At 43.2% G+C, this 21545-nt stretch overlaps 1 protein-coding gene across 14 annotated transcripts in view; it reads left to right on the plus strand.

Moving 5' to 3' along the window:
• The window catches only part of PLEKHA7 (pleckstrin homology domain containing A7), a 273292-nt gene that overhangs the window by 189743 nt on the left and 62004 nt on the right, over positions 1-21545 (plus strand). For all 14 annotated transcript variants that reach the window (XM_069738520.1, XM_069738522.1, XM_069738521.1 and 11 more), the window contains 6 exons: positions 14655-14804; positions 14879-14980; positions 15120-15228; positions 19922-20163; positions 20250-20453; positions 20529-20643. In XM_069738520.1, the coding sequence (XP_069594621.1) occupies positions 14655-14804; positions 14879-14980; positions 15120-15228; positions 19922-20163; positions 20250-20453; positions 20529-20643 (922 nt within the window). The remainder of the gene's footprint in view (positions 1-14654; positions 14805-14878; positions 14981-15119; positions 15229-19921; positions 20164-20249; positions 20454-20528; positions 20644-21545) is intronic.

The raw sequence follows: 21545 nt of genomic DNA on the forward strand, positions 1-21545 counted from the left end.
ATAATATTTGTAGTGTTTTTGTATTGGGTATTTGTTATTATTATTTATTGTTATGGCGCGTTCGTTACATGTGAGGAGGGGGTACATAATATTTGTAGTGTTTTTGTATTGGGTATTTGTTATTGTTATTATTTATTGTTATGGCGCGTTCGTTACATGTGAGGAGGGTTACATAATATTTGTAGTGTTTTTGTATTGGGTATTTGTTATTATTATTTATTGTTATGGCGCGTTCGTTACATGTGAGGAGGTTACATAATATTTGTAGTGTTTTTGTATTGGTATTTGTTATTATTATTTATTGTTATGGCGCGTTCGTTACATGTGAGGAGGGTGTACATAATATTTGTAGTGTTTTTGTATTGGTATTTGTTATTATTATTTATTGTTATGGCGCGTTCGTTACATGTGAGGAGAGGGTACATAATATTTGTAGTGTTTTTGTATTGGGTATTTGTTATTATTTATTGTTATGGCGCGTTCGTTACATGTGAGGAGGTTACATAATATTTGTAGTGTTTTTGTATTGGGTATTTGTTATTATTTATTGTTATGGCGTGTTCGTTACATGTGAGGAGGGTTACATAATATTTGTAGTGTTTTTGTATTGGGTATTTGTTATTATTTATTGTTATGGCGTGTTCGTTACATGTGAGGAGGGTGTACATAATATTTGTAGTGTTTTTGTATTGGGTATTTGTTATTATTTATTGTTATGGCGCGTTCGTTACATGTGAGGAGGTTACATAATATTTGTAGTGTTTTTGTATTGGGTATTTGTTATTTATTGTTATGGCGCGTTCGTTACATGTGAGGAGGGGGTACATAATATTTGTAGTGTTTTTGTATTGGGTATTTGTTATTATTATTTATTGTTATGGCGCGTTCGTTACATGTGAGGAGGTTACATAATATTTGTAGTGTTTTTGTATTGGGTATTTGTTATTTATTGTTATGGCGTGTTCGTTACATGTGAGGAGGTTACATAATATTTGTAGTGTTTTTGTATTATTATTATTTATTGTTATGGCGTGTTCGTTACATGTGAGGAGGGTTACATAATATTTGTAGTGTTTTTGTATTGGGTATTTGTTATTTATTGTTATGGCGTGTTCGTTACATGTGAGGAGGTTACATAATATTTGTAGTGTTTTTGTATTGGGTATTTGTTATTATTATTTATTGTTATGGCGCGTTCGTTACATGTGAGGAGGGTTACATAATATTTGTAGTGTTTTTGTATTGGGTATTTGTTATTTATTGTTATGGCGCGTTCGTTACATGTGAGGAGGGGGTACATAATATTTGTAGTGTTTTTGTATTGGGTATTTGTTATTATTATTTATTGTTATGGCGCGTTCGTTACATGTGAGGAGGTTACATAATATTTGTAGTGTTTTTGTATTGGGTATTTGTTATTTATTGTTATGGCGTGTTCGTTACATGTGAGGAGGTTACATAATATTTGTAGTGTTTTTGTATTATTATTATTTATTGTTATGGCGTGTTCGTTACATGTGAGGAGGGTTACATAATATTTGTAGTGTTTTTGTATTGGGTATTTGTTATTTATTGTTATGGCGTGTTCGTTACATGTGAGGAGGTTACATAATATTTGTAGTGTTTTTGTATTGGGTATTTGTTATTATTATTTATTGTTATGGCGCGTTCGTTACATGTGAGGAGGGTGTACATAATATTTGTAGTGTTTTTGTATTGGGTATTTGTTATTGTTATTATTTATTGTTATGGCGCGTTCGTTACATGTGAGGAGGGTTACATAATATTTGTAGTGTTTTTGTATTGGGTATTTGTTATTACTTATTGTTATGGCACGTTCGTTACATGTGAGGAGGGGTGTACATAATATTTGTAGTGTTTTTGTATTGGGTATTTGTTATTATTTATTGTTATGGCGCGTTCGTTACATGTGAGGAGGGTACATAATATTTGTAGTGTTTTTGTATTGGGTATTTGTTATTATTTATTGTTATGGCGTGTTCATTACATGTGAGGAGGGGTACATAATATTTGTAGTGTTTTTGTATTGGGTATTTGTTATTATTATTTATTGTTATGGTGCGTTCGTTACATGTGAGGAGGGTTACATAATATTTGTAGTGTTTTTGTATTGGTATTTGTTATTATTACTTATTGTTATGGCGCGTTCGTTACATGTGAGGAGGGGTTACATAATATTTGTATTGTTTTTGTATTGGGTATTTGTTATTTATTGTTATGGCGCGTTCGTTACATGTGAGGAGGGGTGTACATAATATTTGTAGTGTTTTTGTATTGGGTATTTGTTATTATTTATTGTTATGGCGTGTTCATTACATGTGAGGAGGGGTACATAATATTTGTAGTGTTTTTGTATTGGGTATTTGTTATTATTATTTATTGTTATGGTGCGTTCGTTACATGTGAGGAGGGTTACATAATATTTGTAGTGTTTTTGTATTGGTATTTGTTATTATTACTTATTGTTATGGCACGTTCGTTACATGTGAGGAGGGTTACATAATATTTGTAGTGTTTTTGTATTGGGTATTTGTTATTATTATTATTTATTGTTATGGCGCGTTCGTTACATGTGAGGAGGTTACATAATATTTGTAGTGTTTTTGTATTGGGTATTTGTTATTATTATTTATTGTTATGGCGCGTTCGTTACATGTGAGGAGGGTGTACATAATATTTGTAGTGTTTTTGTATTGGGTATTTGTTATTATTTATTGTTATGGCGCGTTCGTTACATGTGAGGAGGGGTGACATAATATTTGTAGTGTTTTTGTATTGGGTATTTGTTATTTATTGTTATGGCGCGTTCGTTACATGTGAGGAGGGGTGTACATAATATTTGTAGTGTTTTTGTATTGGGTATTTGTTATTATTATTTATTGTTATGGCGCGTTCGTTACATGTGAGGAGGGTGTACATAATATTTGTAGTGTTTTTGTATTGGGTATTTGTTATTATTTATTGTTATGGCGCGTTCGTTACATGTGAGGAGGGGTGTACATAATATTTGTAGTGTTTTTGTATTGGGTATTTGTTATTATTATTTATTGTTATGGCGCGTTCGTTACATGTGAGGAGGGGGTACATAATATTTGTAGTGTTTTTGTATTGGGTATTTGTTATTATTTATTGTTATGGCGCGTTCGTTACATGTGAGGAGGGGTGTACATAATATTTGTAGTGTTTTTGTATTGGTATTTGTTATTATTACTTATTGTTATGGCGCGTTCGTTACATGTGAGGAGGGGTTACATAATATTTGTAGTGTTTTTGTATTGGTATTTGTTATTATTACTTATTGTTATGGCGCGTTCGTTACATGTGAGGAGGGTGTACATAATATTTGTAGTGTTTTTGTATTGGTATTTGTTATTATTTATTGTTATGGCGCGTTCGTTACATGTGAGGAGGGGTGACATAATATTTGTAGTGTTTTTGTATTGGGTATTTGTTATTTATTGTTATGGCGCGTTCGTTACATGTGAGGAGGGGTGTACATAATATTTGTAGTGTTTTTGTATTGGGTATTTGTTATTATTATTTATTGTTATGGCGCGTTCGTTACATGTGAGGAGGGTGTACATAATATTTGTAGTGTTTTTGTATTGGGTATTTGTTATTATTTATTGTTATGGCGCGTTCGTTACATGTGAGGAGGGGTGACATAATATTTGTAGTGTTTTTGTATTGGGTATTTGTTATTATTATTATTGTTATGGCGCGTTCGTTACATGTGAGGAGGGGGTACATAATATTTGTAGTGTTTTTGTATTGGGTATTTGTTATTATTTATTGTTATGGCGCGTTCGTTACATGTGAGGAGGGGTGTACATAATATTTGTAGTGTTTTTGTATTGGGTATTTGTTATTATTATTTATTGTTATGGCGCGTTCGTTACATGTGAGGAGGGGGTACATAATATTTGTAGTGTTTTTGTATTGGGTATTTGTTATTATTTATTGTTATGGCGCGTTCGTTACATGTGAGGAGGGGTGTACATAATATTTGTAGTGTTTTTGTATTGGTATTTGTTATTATTACTTATTGTTATGGCGCGTTCGTTACATGTGAGGAGGGGTTACATAATATTTGTATTGTTTTTGTATTGGGTATTTGTTATTTATTGTTATGGCGCGTTCGTTACATGTGAGGAGGGGTTACATAATATTTGTAGTGTTTTTGTATTGGGTATTTGTTATTGTTATTATTTATTGTTATGGCGCGTTCGTTACATGTGAGGAGGGGTTACATAATATTTGTAGTGTTTTTGTATTGGGTATTTGTTATTATTATTTATTGTTATGGCGCGTTCGTTACATGTGAGGAGGGGGTACATAATATTTGTAGTGTTTTTGTATTGGGTATTTGTTATTGTTATTATTTATTGTTATGGCGCGTTCGTTACATGTGAGGAGGGGTTACATAATATTTGTAGTGTTTTTGTATTGGGTATTTGTTATTATTATTTATTGTTATGGCGCGTTCGTTACATGTGAGGAGGTTACATAATATTTGTAGTGTTTTTGTATTGGGTATTTGTTATTATTTATTGTTATGGCGCGTTCGTTACATGTGAGGAGGGTGTACATAATATTTGTAGTGTTTTTGTATTGGGTATTTGTTATTATTATTTATTGTTATGGCGCGTTCGTTACATGTGAGGAGGGGGTACATAATATTTGTAGTGTTTTTGTATTGGGTATTTGTTATTATTATTTATTGTTATGGCGCGTTCGTTACATGTGAGGAGGGGGTACATAATATTTGTAGTGTTTTTGTATTGGGTATTTGTTATTGTTATTATTTATTGTTATGGCGCGTTCGTTACATGTGAGGAGGGGTTACATAATATTTGTAGTGTTTTTGTATTGGGTATTTGTTATTATTATTTATTGTTATGGCGCGTTCGTTACATGTGAGGAGGTTACATAATATTTGTAGTGTTTTTGTATTGGGTATTTGTTATTATTTATTGTTATGGCGCGTTCGTTACATGTGAGGAGGGTGTACATAATATTTGTAGTGTTTTTGTATTGGGTATTTGTTATTATTATTTATTGTTATGGCGCGTTCGTTACATGTGAGGAGGTTACATAATATTTGTAGTGTTTTTGTATTGGGTATTTGTTATTTATTGTTATGGCGCGTTCGTTACATGTGAGGAGGGGGTACATAATATTTGTAGTGTTTTTGTATTGGGTATTTGTTATTATTTATTGTTATGGCGTGTTCGTTACATGTGAGGAGGGGTTACATAATATTTGTAGTGTTTTTGTATTGGGTATTTGTTATTTATTGTTATGGCGCGTTCGTTACATGTGAGGAGGGGGTACATAATATTTGTAGTGTTTTTGTATTGGGTATTTGTTATTATTTATTGTTATGGCGTGTTCGTTACATGTGAGGAGGTTACATAATATTTGTAGTGTTTTTGTATTGGGTATTTGTTATTATTTATTGTTATGGCGTGTTCGTTACATGTGAGGAGGGGTTACATAATATTTGTAGTGTTTTTGTATTGGGTATTTGTTATTATTATTTATTGTTATGGCGCGTTCGTTACATGTGAGGAGGTTACATAATATTTGTAGTGTTTTTGTATTGGGTATTTGTTATTATTTATTGTTATGGCGCGTTCGTTACATGTGAGGAGGTTACATAATATTTGTAGTGTTTTTGTATTGGGTATTTGTTATTTATTGTTATGGCGCGTTCGTTACATGTGAGGAGGGGTTACATAATATTTGTAGTGTTTTTGTATTGGGTATTTGTTATTTATTGTTATGGCGCGTTCGTTACATGTGAGGAGGGTGTACATAATATTTGTAGTGTTTTTGTATTGGGTATTTGTTATTTATTGTTATGGCGTGTTCGTTACATGTGAGGAGGTTACATAATATTTGTAGTGTTTTTGTATTATTATTATTTATTGTTATGGCGTGTTCGTTACATGTGAGGAGGGGGTACATAATATTTGTAGTGTTTTTGTATTGGTATTTGTTATTTATTGTTATGGCGCGTTCGTTACATGTGAGGAGGGTGTACATAATATTTGTAGTGTTTTTGTATTGGGTATTTGTTATTGTTATTATTTATTGTTATGGCGCGTTCGTTACATGTGAGGAGGGGTGTACATAATATTTGTAGTGTTTTTGTATTGGGTATTTGTTATTATTATTATTTATTGTTATGGCGCGTTCGTTACATGTGAGGAGGGGTTACATAATATTTGTAGTGTTTTTGTATTGGGTATTTGTTATTATTTATTGTTATGGCGCGTTCGTTACATGTGAGGAGGGTACATAATATTTGTAGTGTTTTTGTATTGGTATTTGTTATTATTATTTATTGTTATGGTGCGTTCGTTACATGTGAGGAGGGGTTACATAATATTTGTAGTGTTTTTGTATTGGGTATTTGTTATTATTTATTGTTATGGCGCGTTCGTTACATGTGAGGAGGTTACATAATATTTGTAGTGTTTTTGTATTGGGTATTTGTTATTATTATTTATTGTTATGGCGCGTTCGTTACATGTGAGGAGGGTTACATAATATTTGTAGTGTTTTTGTATTGGGTATTTGTTATTATTTATTGTTATGGCGCGTTCGTTACATGTGAGGAGGGGTTACATAATATTTGTAGTGTTTTTGTATTGGGTATTTGTTATTATTTATTGTTATGGCGCGTTCGTTACATGTGAGGAGGGGGTACATAATATTTGTAGTGTTTTTGTATTGAGTATTTGTTATTATTTATTGTTATGGCGCGTTCGTTACATGTGAGGAGGGGTGTACATAATATTTGTAGTGTTTTTGTATTGGTATTTGTTATTATTACTTATTGTTATGGCGCGTTCGTTACATGTGAGGAGGGGTTACATAATATTTGTATTGTTTTTGTATTGGGTATTTGTTATTTATTGTTATGGCGCGTTCGTTACATGTGAGGAGGGTTACATAATATTTGTAGTGTTTTTGTATTGGTATTTGTTATTATTACTTATTGTTATGGCGCGTTCGTTACATGTGAGGAGGGGTTACATAATATTTGTATTGTTTTTGTATTGGGTATTTGTTATTTATTGTTATGGCGCGTTCGTTACATGTGAGGAGGGTTACATAATATTTGTAGTGTTTTTGTATTGGGTATTTGTTATTTATTGTTATGGCGCGTTCGTTACATGTGAGGAGGGGTGTACATAATATTTGTAGTGTTTTTGTATTGGGTATTTGTTATTATTATTTATTGTTATGGCGCGTTCGTTACATGTGAGGAGGGTGTACATAATATTTGTAGTGTTTTTGTATTGGGTATTTGTTATTATTTATTGTTATGGCGCGTTCGTTACATGTGAGGAGGGGTGACATAATATTTGTAGTGTTTTTGTATTGGGTATTTGTTATTATTATTTATTGTTATGGCGCGTTCGTTACATGTGAGGAGGGGTACATAATATTTGTAGTGTTTTTGTATTGGGTATTTGTTATTATTATTATTGTTATGGCGCGTTCGTTACATGTGAGGAGGGGTGTACATAATATTTGTAGTGTTTTTGTATTGGGTATTTGTTATTATTTATTGTTATGGCGCGTTCGTTACATGTGAGGAGGGGTGTACATAATATTTGTAGTGTTTTTGTATTGGTATTTGTTATTATTACTTATTGTTATGGCGCGTTCGTTACATGTGAGGAGGGGTTACATAATATTTGTATTGTTTTTGTATTGGGTATTTGTTATTTATTGTTATGGCGCGTTCGTTACATGTGAGGAGGGGTTACATAATATTTGTAGTGTTTTTGTATTGGGTATTTGTTATTATTATTTATTGTTATGGCGCGTTCGTTACATGTGAGGAGGGTTACATAATATTTGTAGTGTGTTTTTGTATTGGTTATTGTTATTATTTATTGTTATGGCGCGTTCGTTACATGTGAGGAGGGTGTACATAATATTTGTATTGTGTTTTTGTATTGGTTATTGTTATTATTTATTGTTATGGCGCGTTCGTTACATGTGAGGAGGGGTTACATAATATTTGTAGTGTTTTTGTATTGGGTATTTGTTATTATTTATTGTTATGGCGCGTTCGTTACATGTGAGGAGGGGTTACATAATATTTGTAGTGTTTTTGTATTGGGTATTTGTTATTATTATTATTTATTGTTATGGCGCGTTCGTTACATGTGAGGAGGGGGTACATAATATTTGTAGTGTTTTTGTATTGGGTATTTGTTATTATTATTATTTATTGTTATGGCGTGTTCGTTACATGTGAGGAGGGTTACATAATATTTGTAGTGTTTTTGTATTGTGTATTTGTTATTATTATTTATTGTTATGGCGTGTTCGTTACATGTGAGGAGGGGTTACATAATATTTGTAGTGTTTTTGTATTGGGTATTTGTTATTATTATTTATTGTTATGGCGCGTTCGTTACATGTGAGGAGGGTTACATAATATTTGTAGTGTTTTTGTATTGGGTATTTGTTATTATTATTTATTGTTATGGCGTGTTCGTTACATGTGAGGAGGGGTGTACATAATATTTGTAGTGTTTTTGTATTGGGTATTTGTTATTATTATTATTTATTGTTATGGCGCGTTCGTTACATGTGAGGAGGGGTTACATAATATTTGTATTGTGTTTTTGTATTGGTTATTGTTATTATTATTTATTGTTATGGCGTGTTCGTTACATGTGAGGGGGTACATAATTGTTGTGAGTTCTGTTTTTGGGCTCCCTCTGGTGGTTACTGATGGTACTGGGTGACTTGTCTTTCCTGGGTTTCTGGGTTCCACCTGTTCCATCAGGATATGGGAGTTTCCTATTTAACCTGGCTTTGCTGGCATTTCCTCGCCGGTTATCAATGTATCCAGTGTGTCTTGTTACCTCTGCTCCCTGCTCCTAGAACCTTCTGGACAAGCTAAGTTTGGATTTTCCTGTTTTGTGTTTTGCTTTATTTGGTTTTTAGTCCAGCCTGCAGATATGTGATTCTCTGCTGCTGGTTGCTCTAGTGGGCTGAAATTGCTTTTCATGTACCATGAGTTGGCACATGAGTTCAAGTAATTTCAGGATGGTTTTTTGAAGGGTTTTTCGCTGACCGTGCAGTTCACTTTTGTATCCTCTGCTATCTAGCTTTAGCGGGCCTCATTTTGCTGAAATTGTTTTCATACTACGTATGTGCTTTCCTCTCATTTCACCGTCATTATATGTGGGGGGCTGCTATTTGCTGTGGGGTATTTCTCTGGAGGCAAGAGAGGTCTATGTTTCTTCTGATAGGGGAAGTTAGATCTTCGGCTGGAGCGAGACGTCTAGGATCATCGTAGGCACGTTCCCCGGCTACTTTTATTTGTGTGTTAGGTTCAGGGTCGCGGTCAGCTCAGGTTCCATCGCCCTAGAGCTTGTTTGTATCTGTGCTTGTCCTTTTTGTGATTCCCCTGCCATTGGGATCATGACAGTATAACCGGCCAGGAAATGCCAGCAAAGCCAGGTTAAATAGGAAACTCCCATATGCTGATGGAACAGGTGGAACCCAGAAACCCAGGAAAGACAAGTCACCCAGTACCATCAGTAACCACCAGAGGGAGCCCAAAAACAGAACTCGCAACAGTACTGTCATGATCCCAATGGCAGGGGATCACAAAAAGGACAAGCACAGATACAAACAAGCTCTAGGGCGATGGAACCTGAGCTGACCGCGACCCTGAACCTAACACACAAATAAAAGTAGCCGGGGAACGTGCCTACGATGATCCTAGACGTCTCGCTCCAGCCGAAGATCTAACTTCCCCTATCAGAAGAAACACAGACCTCTTGCCTCCAGAGAAATACCCCACAGCAAATAGCAGCCCCCCACATATAATGACGGTGAAATGAGAGGAAAGCACATACGTAGTATGAAAACAATTTCAGCAAAATGAGGCCCGCTAAAGCTAGATAGCAGAGGATACAAAAGTGAACTGCGCGGTCAGCGAAAAACCCTTCAAAAAACCATCCTGAAATTACTTGAACTCATGTGCCAACTCATGGTACATGAAAAGCAATTTCAGCCCACTAGAGCAACCAGCAGCAGAGAATCACCTATCTGCAGGCTGGACTAAAAACCAAATAAAGCAAAACACAAAACAGGAAAATCCAAACTTAGCTTGTCCAGAAGGTTCTAGGAGCAGGGAGCAGAGGTAACAAGACACACTGGATACATTGATAACCGGCGAGGAAATGCCAGCAAAGCCAGGTTAAATAGGAAACTCCCATATGCTGATGGAACAGGTGGAACCCAGAAACCCAGGAAAGACAAGTCACCCAGTACCATCAGTAACCACCAGAGGGAGCCCAAAAACAGAACTCACAACAGTTGCCAGAAAAAACGCATCTGCATTAAGCAACGCAGGGTCCCCTGGTGCCAATGCAAATGCCCAATCCTGAGGAGTGGCGTCATTGGCTAGAGGGTGCTAGACATCGTGTGGTGGTCTTGACTGATCACAAAAATTTGATTTACCTTGAGTCTGCCAGGCGTCTGAATCCTAGACAGGCTCGTTGGTCACTGTTTTTCTCTCGTTTCAATTTTGTGGTTTCATACCTGCCAGGTTCAAAGAATGTGAAGGCGGATGCTCTTTCTAGGAGTTTTGTGCCTGACTCCCTTGGAAATTCTGAGCCCTCTGGTATCCTTAGGGATGGGGTGATTTTGTCTGCTGTCTCCCCAGACTTGCGACGTGCTTTGCAGGAGTTTCAGGTGGCTAAACCTGATCGTTGTCCGCCTGAGAGACTGTTTGTTCCGGATAATTGGACCAGTAGAGTCATCTCCGAGGTCCATTCTTCTGCGTTGGCAGGTCATCCTGGAATATTTGGTACTAGAGACTTGGTGGCCAGGTCTTTTTGGTGGCCTTCCTTGTCGAGGGATGTGCGTTCTTTTGTGCAGTCTTGTGAGGTTTGTGCTCGGGCTAAGCCTTGCTGTTCTCGGGCCAGTGGATTGTTGTCACCTTTGCCTATCCCGAAGAGGCCTTGGACGCACATTTCCATGGACTTTATTTCGGATCTCCCTGTCTCTCAAAAAATGTCCGTCATCTGGGTTGTGTTTGATCGCTTTTCTAAAATGGTTCATCTGGTACCCTTGCCTAAGTTGCCTTCCTCCTCTGAGTTGGTCCCTCTGTTTTTTCAGAATGTGGTTCGTTTGCATGGGATTCCTGAGAACATCGTTTCTGACAGGGGATCCCAGTTTGTGTCTAGATTTTGGCGGACTTTCTGTGCTAAGATGGGCATTGATTTGTCCTTTTCGTCTGCATTCCATCCTCAGACGAATGGCCAGACTGAACGAACTAATCAGACCTTGGAAACTTATTTAAGGTGTTTTGTTTCTGCTGATCAGGATGACTGGGTTACCTTTTTGCCGCTGGCCGAGTTTGCGCTTAATAATCGGGCTAGTTCTGCTACCTTGGTTTCTCCTTTCTTTTGTAATTCGGGGTTTCATCCTCGTTTTTCCTCTGGTCAGGTGGAACCTTCTGATTGTCCTGGAGTGGACATGGTGGTGGATAGGTTGCATCGGATTTGGAGTCATGTGGTGGACAATTTGAAGTTGTCCCAGGAGAAGGCTCAGCAGTCTGCTAATCGCCGTCGCCGCGTGGGTCCTCGACTTCTTGTTGGTGACTTGGTGTGGTTGTCTTCTCGTTTTGTTCCTATGAAGGTCTCTTCTCCTAAGTTCAAGCCTCGGTTCATCGGTCCCTATAGGATCTTGGAAATTCTTAACCCTGTGTCGTTTCGTTTGGATCTCCCGGCATCGTTTGCTATTCATAATGTGTTTCATCGGTCGTTGTTGCGGAAGTATGAGGTACCTGTTGTTCCTTCTCTTGAGCCTCCTGCTCCAGTGCTGGTGGAGGGAGAATTGGAGTATGTTGTGGAGAAGATCTTGGATTCTCGTGTTTCCAGACGGAAACTCCAGTATTTGGTCAAGTGGAAGGGTTATGGTCAGGAGGATAATTCTTGGGTGGTTGCCTCGGATGTTCATGCTTATGATTTGGTTCGCGCTTTTCATAGGGCTCATCCTGGTCGCCCTGGTGGTTCTCGTGAGGGTTCGGTGACCCCTCCTCAAGGGGGGGGTACTGTTGTGAGTTCTGTTTTTGGGCTCCCTCTGGTGGTTACTGATGGTACTGGGTGACTTGTCTTTCCTGGGTTTCTGGGTTCCACCTGTTCCATCAGCATATGGGAGTTTCCTATTTAACCTGGCTTTGCTGGCATTTCCTCGCCGGTTATCAATGTATCCAGTGTGTCTTGTTACCTCTGCTCCCTGCTCCTAGAACCTTCTGGACAAGCTAAGTTTGGATTTTCCTGTTTTGTGTTTTGCTTTATTTGGTTTTTAGTCCAGCCTGCAGATATGTGATTCTCTGCTGCTGGTTGCTCTAGTGGGCTGAAATTGCTTTTCATGTACCATGAGTTGGCACATGAGTTCAAGTAATTTCAGGATGGTTTTTTGAAGGGTTTTTCGCTGACCGCGCAGTTCACTTTTGTATCCTCTGCTATCTAGCTTTAGCGGGCCTCATTTTGCTGAAATTGTTTTCATACTACGTATGTGCTTTCCTCTCATTTCACCGTCATTATATGTGGGGGGCTGCTATTTGCTGTGGGGTATTTCTCTGGAGGCAAGAGAGGTCTGTGTTTCTTCTGATAGGGGAAGTTAGATCTTCGGCTGGAGCGAGACGTCTAGGATCATCGTAGGCACGTTCCCCGGCTACTTTTATTTGTGTGTTAGGTTCAGGGTCGCGGTCAGCTCAGGTTCCATCGCCCTAGAGCTTGTTTGTATCTGTGCTTGTCCTTTTTGTGATCCCCTGCCATTGGGATCATGACACATAATATTTGTAGTGTTTTTGTATTGGGTATTTGTTATTATTATTTATTGTTATGGCGCGTTCGTTACATGTGAGGAGGGTTACATAATATTTGTAGTGTTTTTGTATTGGGTATTTGTTATTATTATTTATTGTTATGGCGCGTTCGTTACATGTGAGGAGGGGTGACATAATATTTGTATTGTGTTTTTGTATTGGTATTTATTATTATTATTATTATTATTTATTGTTATGGCGCGTTCGTTACATGTGAGGAGAGGTGACATAATATTTGTAGTGTTTTTGTATTGGGTATTTGTTATTATTATTTATTGTTATGGCGCGTTCGTTACATGTGAGGAGGGTTACATAATATTTGTAGTGTTTTTGTATTGGTATTTATTATTATTATTATTTATTGTTATGGCGCGTTCGTTACATGTGAGGAGGGGTTACATAATATTTGTAGTGTTTTTGTATTGGTATTTGTTATTATTATTATTTATTGTTATGGCGCGTTCGTTACATGTGAGGAGGGTTACATAATATTTGTAGTGTTTTTGTATTGGTATTTATTATTATTATTATTTATTGTTATGGCGCGTTCGTTACATGTGAGGAGGGGTGTACATAATATTTGTAGTGTTTTTGTATTGGGTATTTGTTATTATTATTTGTTATGGCGCGTTCGTTACATGTGAGGAGGGTTACATAATATTTGTATTGTGTTTTTGTATTGGGTATTTGTTATTATTATTTGTTATGGCGTGTTCGTTACATGTGAGGAGGGTTACATAATATTTGTATTGTGTTTTGTATTGGGTATTTGTTATTATTATTTGTTATGGCGTGTTCGTTACATGTGAGGAGGGTTACATAATATTTGTAGTGTTTTTGTATTGGTATTTATTATTATTATTATTTATTGTTATGGCGCGTTCGTTACATGTGAGGAGGGTTACATAATATTTGTAGTGTTTTTTTTGTATTGGTATTTATTATTATTATTATTATTATTTATTGTTATGGCGCGTTCGTTACATGTGAGGAGGGGTGACACAATATTTGTAGTGTTTTTTTTTGTATTGGGTATTTGTTTTGTGTTCTGTGTGGTGCAGCCGCAGGTTGGTGGCATTTTAATGATATTTCATACAATGTGTGATTTTCTTCGGTCTATTACCCATGTACTTTGTGAGGTCAGTGACGGCCCCTCATTGCTTTGTTTCTGCAGTGAGTAGCTGGTCATCCGGGGCTTCTGTTGTAATTTGTATCCTGCACAGATCCTGTTTTGCTCTGTGACCAGGGTGGGACATCTGTTTTTATCCTGGATATCAGGGTGGAGGGGCTTCTGTCTTTATCTGAGACCTTGGTGGAACGTCTGACTTTGTCCCGGACGTCTTTAGGGGGACTGGACCTCTGGGCCTTTTTTCTTCATTCCTGACCTCAGGGGGCTTCTGTCATGATCCAGGATCTGAACAGGGCTTCTACTAATGGCGTGCAAATCTGAAATTCAGCATGAATAACTAATTTTTCAAGTATTGCCGAAAATTGGTGCTGGGCAACAACCATATTTGTCCGATGTCCATGACTGGCAGTCGCTGGTAGCAATGTGCCGATGGTAAGGGCCACTGGTGCACGCTCGGCTGGACAATCTGCAGGACAATCTCCAGGAACTGCCTGAATTCAGCAGATATCCGTTTTCTCAATTGCTTTTCTTCATTCTTGTTACTTGGAGAGAGGCATCGGGTGACCCCTAATGGCCGGAGATATTCTTTGAGCCGACACGGATCTTAATCTTATTTTACAGGACAAACTTGAAACGGTCCTGGAGGTTTTGCACAGACAGTTGGATCAGTACAAGGATCAGCCGCAGCACACGGAGAAGATCTCCTACCAGCAGCGTCTCCTGCAGGAGGACTTAGTCCAGATCCGAGCTGAAATGTCCAAAGTCTCCACGGTGCGTGTTCTTCTGTAAGTGCCCATGATATGGACGCCAGGGCCAGCAGTGACCTGTGTTGTGTCTGTGCGCAGGATATGGAGAACTCCTGGAACGAGTATTTGCGGCTGGAGACGGATGTGACTCATTTGAGACAGTGGTTGCAGGAACAGATGAAGCGCTCACCGTCTTCTCAGGTAATCAGTCCTGATTGTTTTCCGTTTTTTGTGTCATACGAGACCAGAGGTCTGACGTCATTGCGAGCAGCGGCTGCTCTCGTCGGGTTGAGTTGTCAGCCTGTGCGCTGATCTTATCATTTGTCATCTCTTGGATCAGGACAGGACTCAGCTGCAGAAGGATCTGTGGAGAATTGAGGATGTAACGGCCGGACTCAGCTCCAATAAACTCAATTTCAAAATGTTAGTCGAATCGTTCAAGAATCCAGGTAACTTTCCATGGGAGTTAACAGGACAGCCGGGGTATGTACGAGTCAGGTGAGAGTGATCCGTGATGGTGGTCACGGTCAGGACATGTCCATACGAGCGGAGAACTGCTGCTACAAAGCCAAATTCCAGTCATGTATCATTGAGTGGATTGTTTGGAGCAGTTTCATGCAAACCGTCTTCTCTGTTTTGATGTAGCAATAGTGAGAATGCTGAGCTGTATACATATGGAAGGCTGCAATGCGGTGAATGCAGGGGTATCATACAGCTGCTCCGGGCACGGCGATCCGCAGCGGGGCACGAAGGTCAGCTCCGGGCAGTCGGGCACGGCGATCCGCAGCGGGGCACGAAGGTCAGCTCCGGGCAGTCGGGCACGGCGATCCGCAGCGGGCAGTGGGGCACGAATATCTGCTCCGGGCAGTCAGGCATCTGCTCCGGGCAGTGGGGCACAAAGGTCAGCTCCAGGCATTCGGGCACGGCTATCCACACCGGGCAGCGGGGCACGAACGTCATCTTCGGGCAGTCGGGCACGGCGATCCGCAGCGGGGCACGAAGATCAGCTCCGGGCAGTCGGGCACGGCGATCCGCACCGGGCAGTGGGGCACGAAGGTCAGCTCCGGGCAGTCGGGCACGGCGATCCGCACCGGGCAGTGGGGCACGAAGGTCAGCTCCGGGCAGTCGGGCACGGCGATCCGCATCGGGCAGTAGGGCACGAAGCTCAGCGTCGGGCACGGCGATCCGCATCGGGCAGCGGGGCACGAAGATCAGCTCCGGGCAGTCGGGCACGGCGATCTGCATCGGGCAGCGGGGCACGAAGGTCAGCTCCGGGCAGTCGGGCACGGCGATCCGCACCGGGCAGTGGGGCACGAATATCCGCTCCAGGCAGTTGGGCACGGCGATCCGCACCGGGCAGTGGGGCACGAATATCCACTCCGGGCAGTAGGGCACGGCGATGCGCATCGGACAGTGGGGCACGAAGGTCAGCTCCGGGCATTCGGGCACGGCTATCCACACCGGGCAGCGGGGCACGAACGTCATCTCCGGGCAGTCGGGCACGGCGATCCACATCGGGCAGTGGGGCATGAAGATCAGCTCCAGGCAGTGGGGCACGAATATCCACTCCGGGCAGTAGGGCACGGCGATGCGCATCGGACAGTGGGGCACGAAGATCAGCTCCGGGCATTCGGGCACGGCTATCCACACCGGGCAGCGGGGCACGAACGTCATCTCCAGGCAGTCGGGCACGGCGATCCACACCGGGCAGCGGGGCACGAACGTCCTCTCCGGGCAGTCGGGCACGGCGATCCGCATCGAGCAGTGGGGCACGAAGATCAGCTCCAGGCAGTCGTGCACGGCTATCCACACCGGGCAGCGGGGCACGAACGTCATCTCCGGGTAGTCGGGCACGGCGATCCGCATCGAGCAGTGGGGCACGAAGATCAGCTCCAGGCAGTGGGGCATGAAGATCAGCTCCAGGTAGTCGGGCACGGCGATCCACACCGGGCAGCGGGGCACGAACGTCCTCTCCGGGCAGTCGGGCAATGCGATCCGCATCGAGCAGTGGGGCACGAAGATCAGCTCCATGCAGTGGGGCACGAAGATCAGCTCCAGGCAGTCGGGCACGGCTATCCACACCGGGCAGCGGGGCACGAACGTCATCTCCGGGCAGTCGGGCACGGCGATCCGCATCGAGCAGTGGGGCACGAAGATCAGCTCCAGGCAGTGGGGCACGAAGATCAGCTCTGGGCAGTCGGGCGCGGCGGTCCCCTCTGGGCAGTCGGGCGCGGCGGTCCCCTCTGGGCAGTCGGGCGCGGCGGTCCCCTCTGGGCAGTCGGGCGCGGCGGTCCCCTCTGGGCAGTCGGGCGCGGCGGTCCCCTCTGGGCAGTCGGGCGCGGCGGTCCCCTCTGGGCAGTCGGGCGCGGCGGTCCCCTCTGGGCAGTCGGGCGCGGCGGTCCCCTCTGGGCAGTCGGGCGCGGCGGTCCCCTCTGGGCAGTCGGGCGCGGCGGTCCCCTCTGGGCAGTCGGGCGCGGCGGTCCCCTCTGGGCAGTCGGGCGCGGCGGTCCCCTCTGGGCAGTCGGGCGCGGCGGTCCCCTCTGGGCAGTCGGGCGCGGCGGTCCCCTCTGGGCAGTCGGGCGCGGCGGTCCCCTCTGGGCAGTCGGGCGCGGCGGTCCCCTCTGGGCAGTCGGGCGCGGCGGTCCCCTCTGGGCAGTCGGGCGCGGCGGTCCCCTCTGGGCAGTCGGGCGCGGCGGTCCACTCCGGGCAGTCGGGCATGGTGGTCCGCACCTGACATCTTCATTTTCTAAACAAAACTTATTTCTTCTAGAAAGGAAAACTGTGTGTCATGAACCAGCGTTGCTTGGTTGCCCCAATTCTTTTCTGAAGGGGATTTATCTATATCCCACTTCCCATTTCCAGTTTGGAACTTGCAGCTCTCTGGCGCCCCCTTACCCTCAGGTCAGTCAGGGTACTGCACCTAGGGTAATTAGTCGCCAGAAAAGCTGTCTTACTTTGTACTGGCTATTGGGCTCACTGCAGCGAGGGCGATATAACTACTCCCACTCAGGCGGGAACAATAATTATCAACGCCGTCCGTTGCTGCCGGGTTTCCCAAACGCGCAGGACAAATCCGCTGCCACCAGCTCCGATTTCTTAATAAATAACGGGTCCGGAGCCAACCCAAATTAGTAGCGTAATTCACTTCAGAGGATGTGACAGTACGTTATAGATCAAGGAGAAACGAAGCTAGGAATGTTATATATTTTACTTCAAAAAGGTAGGCAGTGTTTACAAAAGGGTATTAAGGCTGGTTTCACACTTGCGTTTCAAAACGCATGCGTTTTTAAAAAAAAACGCATGTAAACGCGTGCAAACGCTTCGTTTTTTTGACGCATGCGTTTTTGCATGTGGTGAGAAAAACACGGCGTTTTGACGCGTTTACATGCGTTTTTTCATGCGTTTGCGTTTTTTAAACGCATGCAGATAAATGTGTGACAGCTGCCAATCATCAAAATAAAGTAAAAAACCCACTATAAACAGAAAGGGTTAGGGGTAGGGATCCTAACCCTAATCCTACCCCTAACCCTACCCTTAAAGGGGTTAGGGGTAGGATCCCTTTATCAATTTTATGGTGTGGGGTGGTTTATCAGTGTGTTTTCATGTTTTTTGTTAAAAAAACGCATGCGTTTTTAACGCATGCAAACGCATGCACAAAAAAACGCATGCGTTCCCATTGACTCCAATGTGTTTTTTGACCCCCAAAAAACGCATGAAAACGCATGCGTTTTTTGTGTCCAAAAAACGCCTCTCAAAAATACTACAAGTTGCATTTTTGAAAATGAACGCATGCAGTAAAAAAACGCATGCGATTGAAAACGCGACCAAACGCGTATACAAAAAAACGCATGCGTTTTCAATGTTAAATATAGGGGAAAAAACGCATGCGTTTTTTTTTTGCAAAAACCGCTGCAGACAAAAACGCAAGTGTGAAACCACCCTAAGATATTCTAAAAGAAGACAAGTTTAGTATGTACAAACAATTACAAATATAAAGGGATTAACAGAAGAAAATTGACTTATGGTTCTTTCATATGGCTGACCATTGGCTCGAGGGAAGGGCATATATCCCAATGCATGACAGATATGACTCTCAGCTAGACCTGGGACAAAAGACTCGAGAAGACTGACGTCTCACTCACTTAGGCTAGGTTCACATTGCGTTAGGGAAATCCGTTAAGCGCATAGCGCTAGCGGATTGCGCTAACGCAATGTTTATTTTGGGGCCGTGTTCGCCGTCCCCGCTAGCGCAGATCCCCAATATGTGCTAGCGAGGAACGGACCTCGGAGGCTGCAAGCAGCATCTGAGGTCCGTCACAAAAGCACGGCACATCGCTAGCGCGTGCCAAAAATGGCATGTGCTAGCGATGCGCTACAGGCAGAAATCACATTGCTGTCAATGGGTGCGCTAACGGACCCCTTGCATGGCGTTAATTGCGACATTTTTGCCGTGCAACGCAGTCCGTTAGCGTTAACCCATTAACGCAGTGTGAACCTAGCCATATCCCTGTGCCCAAAACCAAGGCACTCCCCCTGTGGTGACGTCACTCAGAGGCTGAATACTCCCCTTTCTTAAAATCATGAAAAGCCATTTTTACACATATCTTAGCGTATGAACCTCGTAGCAGGAAGACAAAGTTATCACTATGCTCAGTGAGACCTGAAGGTTAATTTACGTATAAACACATCTTTGCTATGAGCCCCAGTTAAGCAGTAATGCATTTCTCACTTTCTACAAACCCACCAGTTAGGAGTCCTATTGTCGCACCGTTCACCGAGGTATGCCTTACTATTAAGTTTCTACAGGAACAGAAGAGCACATGGGACTATGGCTGCCTTTCCCAGCTTAAAGCCATAAAGTGCACATTGGTACAGAGTGTGGAGTGAGAAGACAGTGTCCTATGAAGGGCGATCAGAAGCCCACCGCGTGGCTCAGAAAGCCCACCGCGTGTGTCTGCCATAGGGCTCTGTGTTTTGTATCAGCGAAAGCAGTGGGGGAGAAAAGAAGGGTGGTGGAACCTGCAGCGTGTCTGGACCCATGGGAATATGGCATCGTTTACATTATCGCTCCCACCCAGGCAGTCGGGCATGGTGGTCCGCACCTGACATCTCCATTTTCTATACAAAACTTATTTCTTCTAGAAAGGAAAACTGTGCCTTTGGTCCCTTCTACATTTGTGCCTTCTGGAACGACGGCATTTACATCTATTCGCAGTAAATCTGCATCCCCTCATAACCCGCCGAGTCTTGTGAAGCCGACACTAGAGGTGGGCTTGTATCCTCAGCCATACTTCCAGGGAAGATCCAGCTCACAGCCGCAGCTGCTGCAGAACCCAGAGCCACGTCTGTCGTCACCCAGCAGGGCACCGTCACCACCAAAGTTTGTGAGTAGTGCCAAGAAGTAAATGTTTGTGAGGGGGGGATGCCTACAGGAGCGCCATTCACATTTCACTCTCCTCCCCGTCATTAGGAGGATGCCCCTCCACGCCCACCGCTGCCCGACATGTACAGCCCTGAAGACGCAGACCTGTCCCCCAATCTTCCACATCCACCTGCGCTGCCTCCGCCACCGAGAGAATCCTCGGTCATCAGGCACACGTCCGTACGTGGCTTAAAGAGGCAGTCGGATGAGAGGAAGCGAGACCGGGAACTGGGCGGAAATGGAGACTACAGGGTAACGGCGCCGCGGTCATGTCACCTGCCCTTAGACATAGGCGACCATTGTATTATGTCTCTCTTCTGGTTACAGGTGGAGCTGCGATCCTACGTCAGCGATCCGGAACTTGCTAATCTGAACGATGCCAACACCTCAACCCCTGCCTTCCTGAGCGCAGATCCCGGCTACCAGACATTGCCCCCCAGAGGTAAGTGCTTCAGGCAACAGGACACCATTAGTCGTGTGGCCACCGTCACCTGTAAAATGGTTCCCCTATCCTCCTCACTAGCTGTTCCATATAATGCAGGAGCCGCACATGTGCCCCCCGTCCATACCTGCCGAGTCTGTGACTATAGCCCCCCAATGTGAGGTGGGTGGTCCGCTAGTGTCTCAGCTTGTGCCCTCAGCAGTGCCGCACATGTGCCCCCCATACCTGCCGAGTCTGTGACTATAGCCCCCCAATGTGAGGTGGGTGGTCCGCTAGTGTCTCAGCTTGTGCCCCTCAGCAGTGCTGCACATGTGCCCCCCCATACCTGCCGAGTCTGTGACTATAGCCCCCCAATGTGAGGTGGGTGGTCCGCTAGTGTCTCAGCTTGTGCCCTCAGCAGTGCCGCACATGTGCCCCCCGTACCTGCCGAGTCTGTGACTATAGCCCCACAATGTGAGGTGGGTGGTCCGCTAGTGTCTCAGCTTGTGCCCTCAGCAGTGCCGCACATGTGCCCCCCATACCTGCCGAGTCTGTGACTATAGCCCCACAATGTGAGGTGGGTGGTCCGCTAGTGTCTCAGCTTGTGCCCCTCAGCAGTGCCGCACATGTGCCCCCCATACCTGCCGAGTCTGTGACTATAACCCCACAATGTGAGGTGGGTGGTCCGCTAGTGTCTCAGCTTGTGCCCTCAGCAGTGCCGCACATGTGCCCCCCATACCTGCCGAGTCTGTGACTATAGCCCCACAATGTGAGGTGGGTGGTCCGCTAGTGTCTCAGCTTGTGCCCTCAGCAGTGCCGCACATGTGCCCCCCATACCTGCCGAGTCTGTGACTATAGCCCCCCAATGTGAGGTGGGTGGTCCGCTAGTGTCTCAGCTTGTGCCCCTCAGCAGTGCCGCACAT

The sequence above is a fragment of the Ranitomeya imitator genome, chromosome 9 (assembly GCF_032444005.1).
Source record: "Ranitomeya imitator isolate aRanImi1 chromosome 9, aRanImi1.pri, whole genome shotgun sequence".
NCBI lineage: Eukaryota > Metazoa > Chordata > Amphibia > Anura > Dendrobatidae > Ranitomeya > Ranitomeya imitator.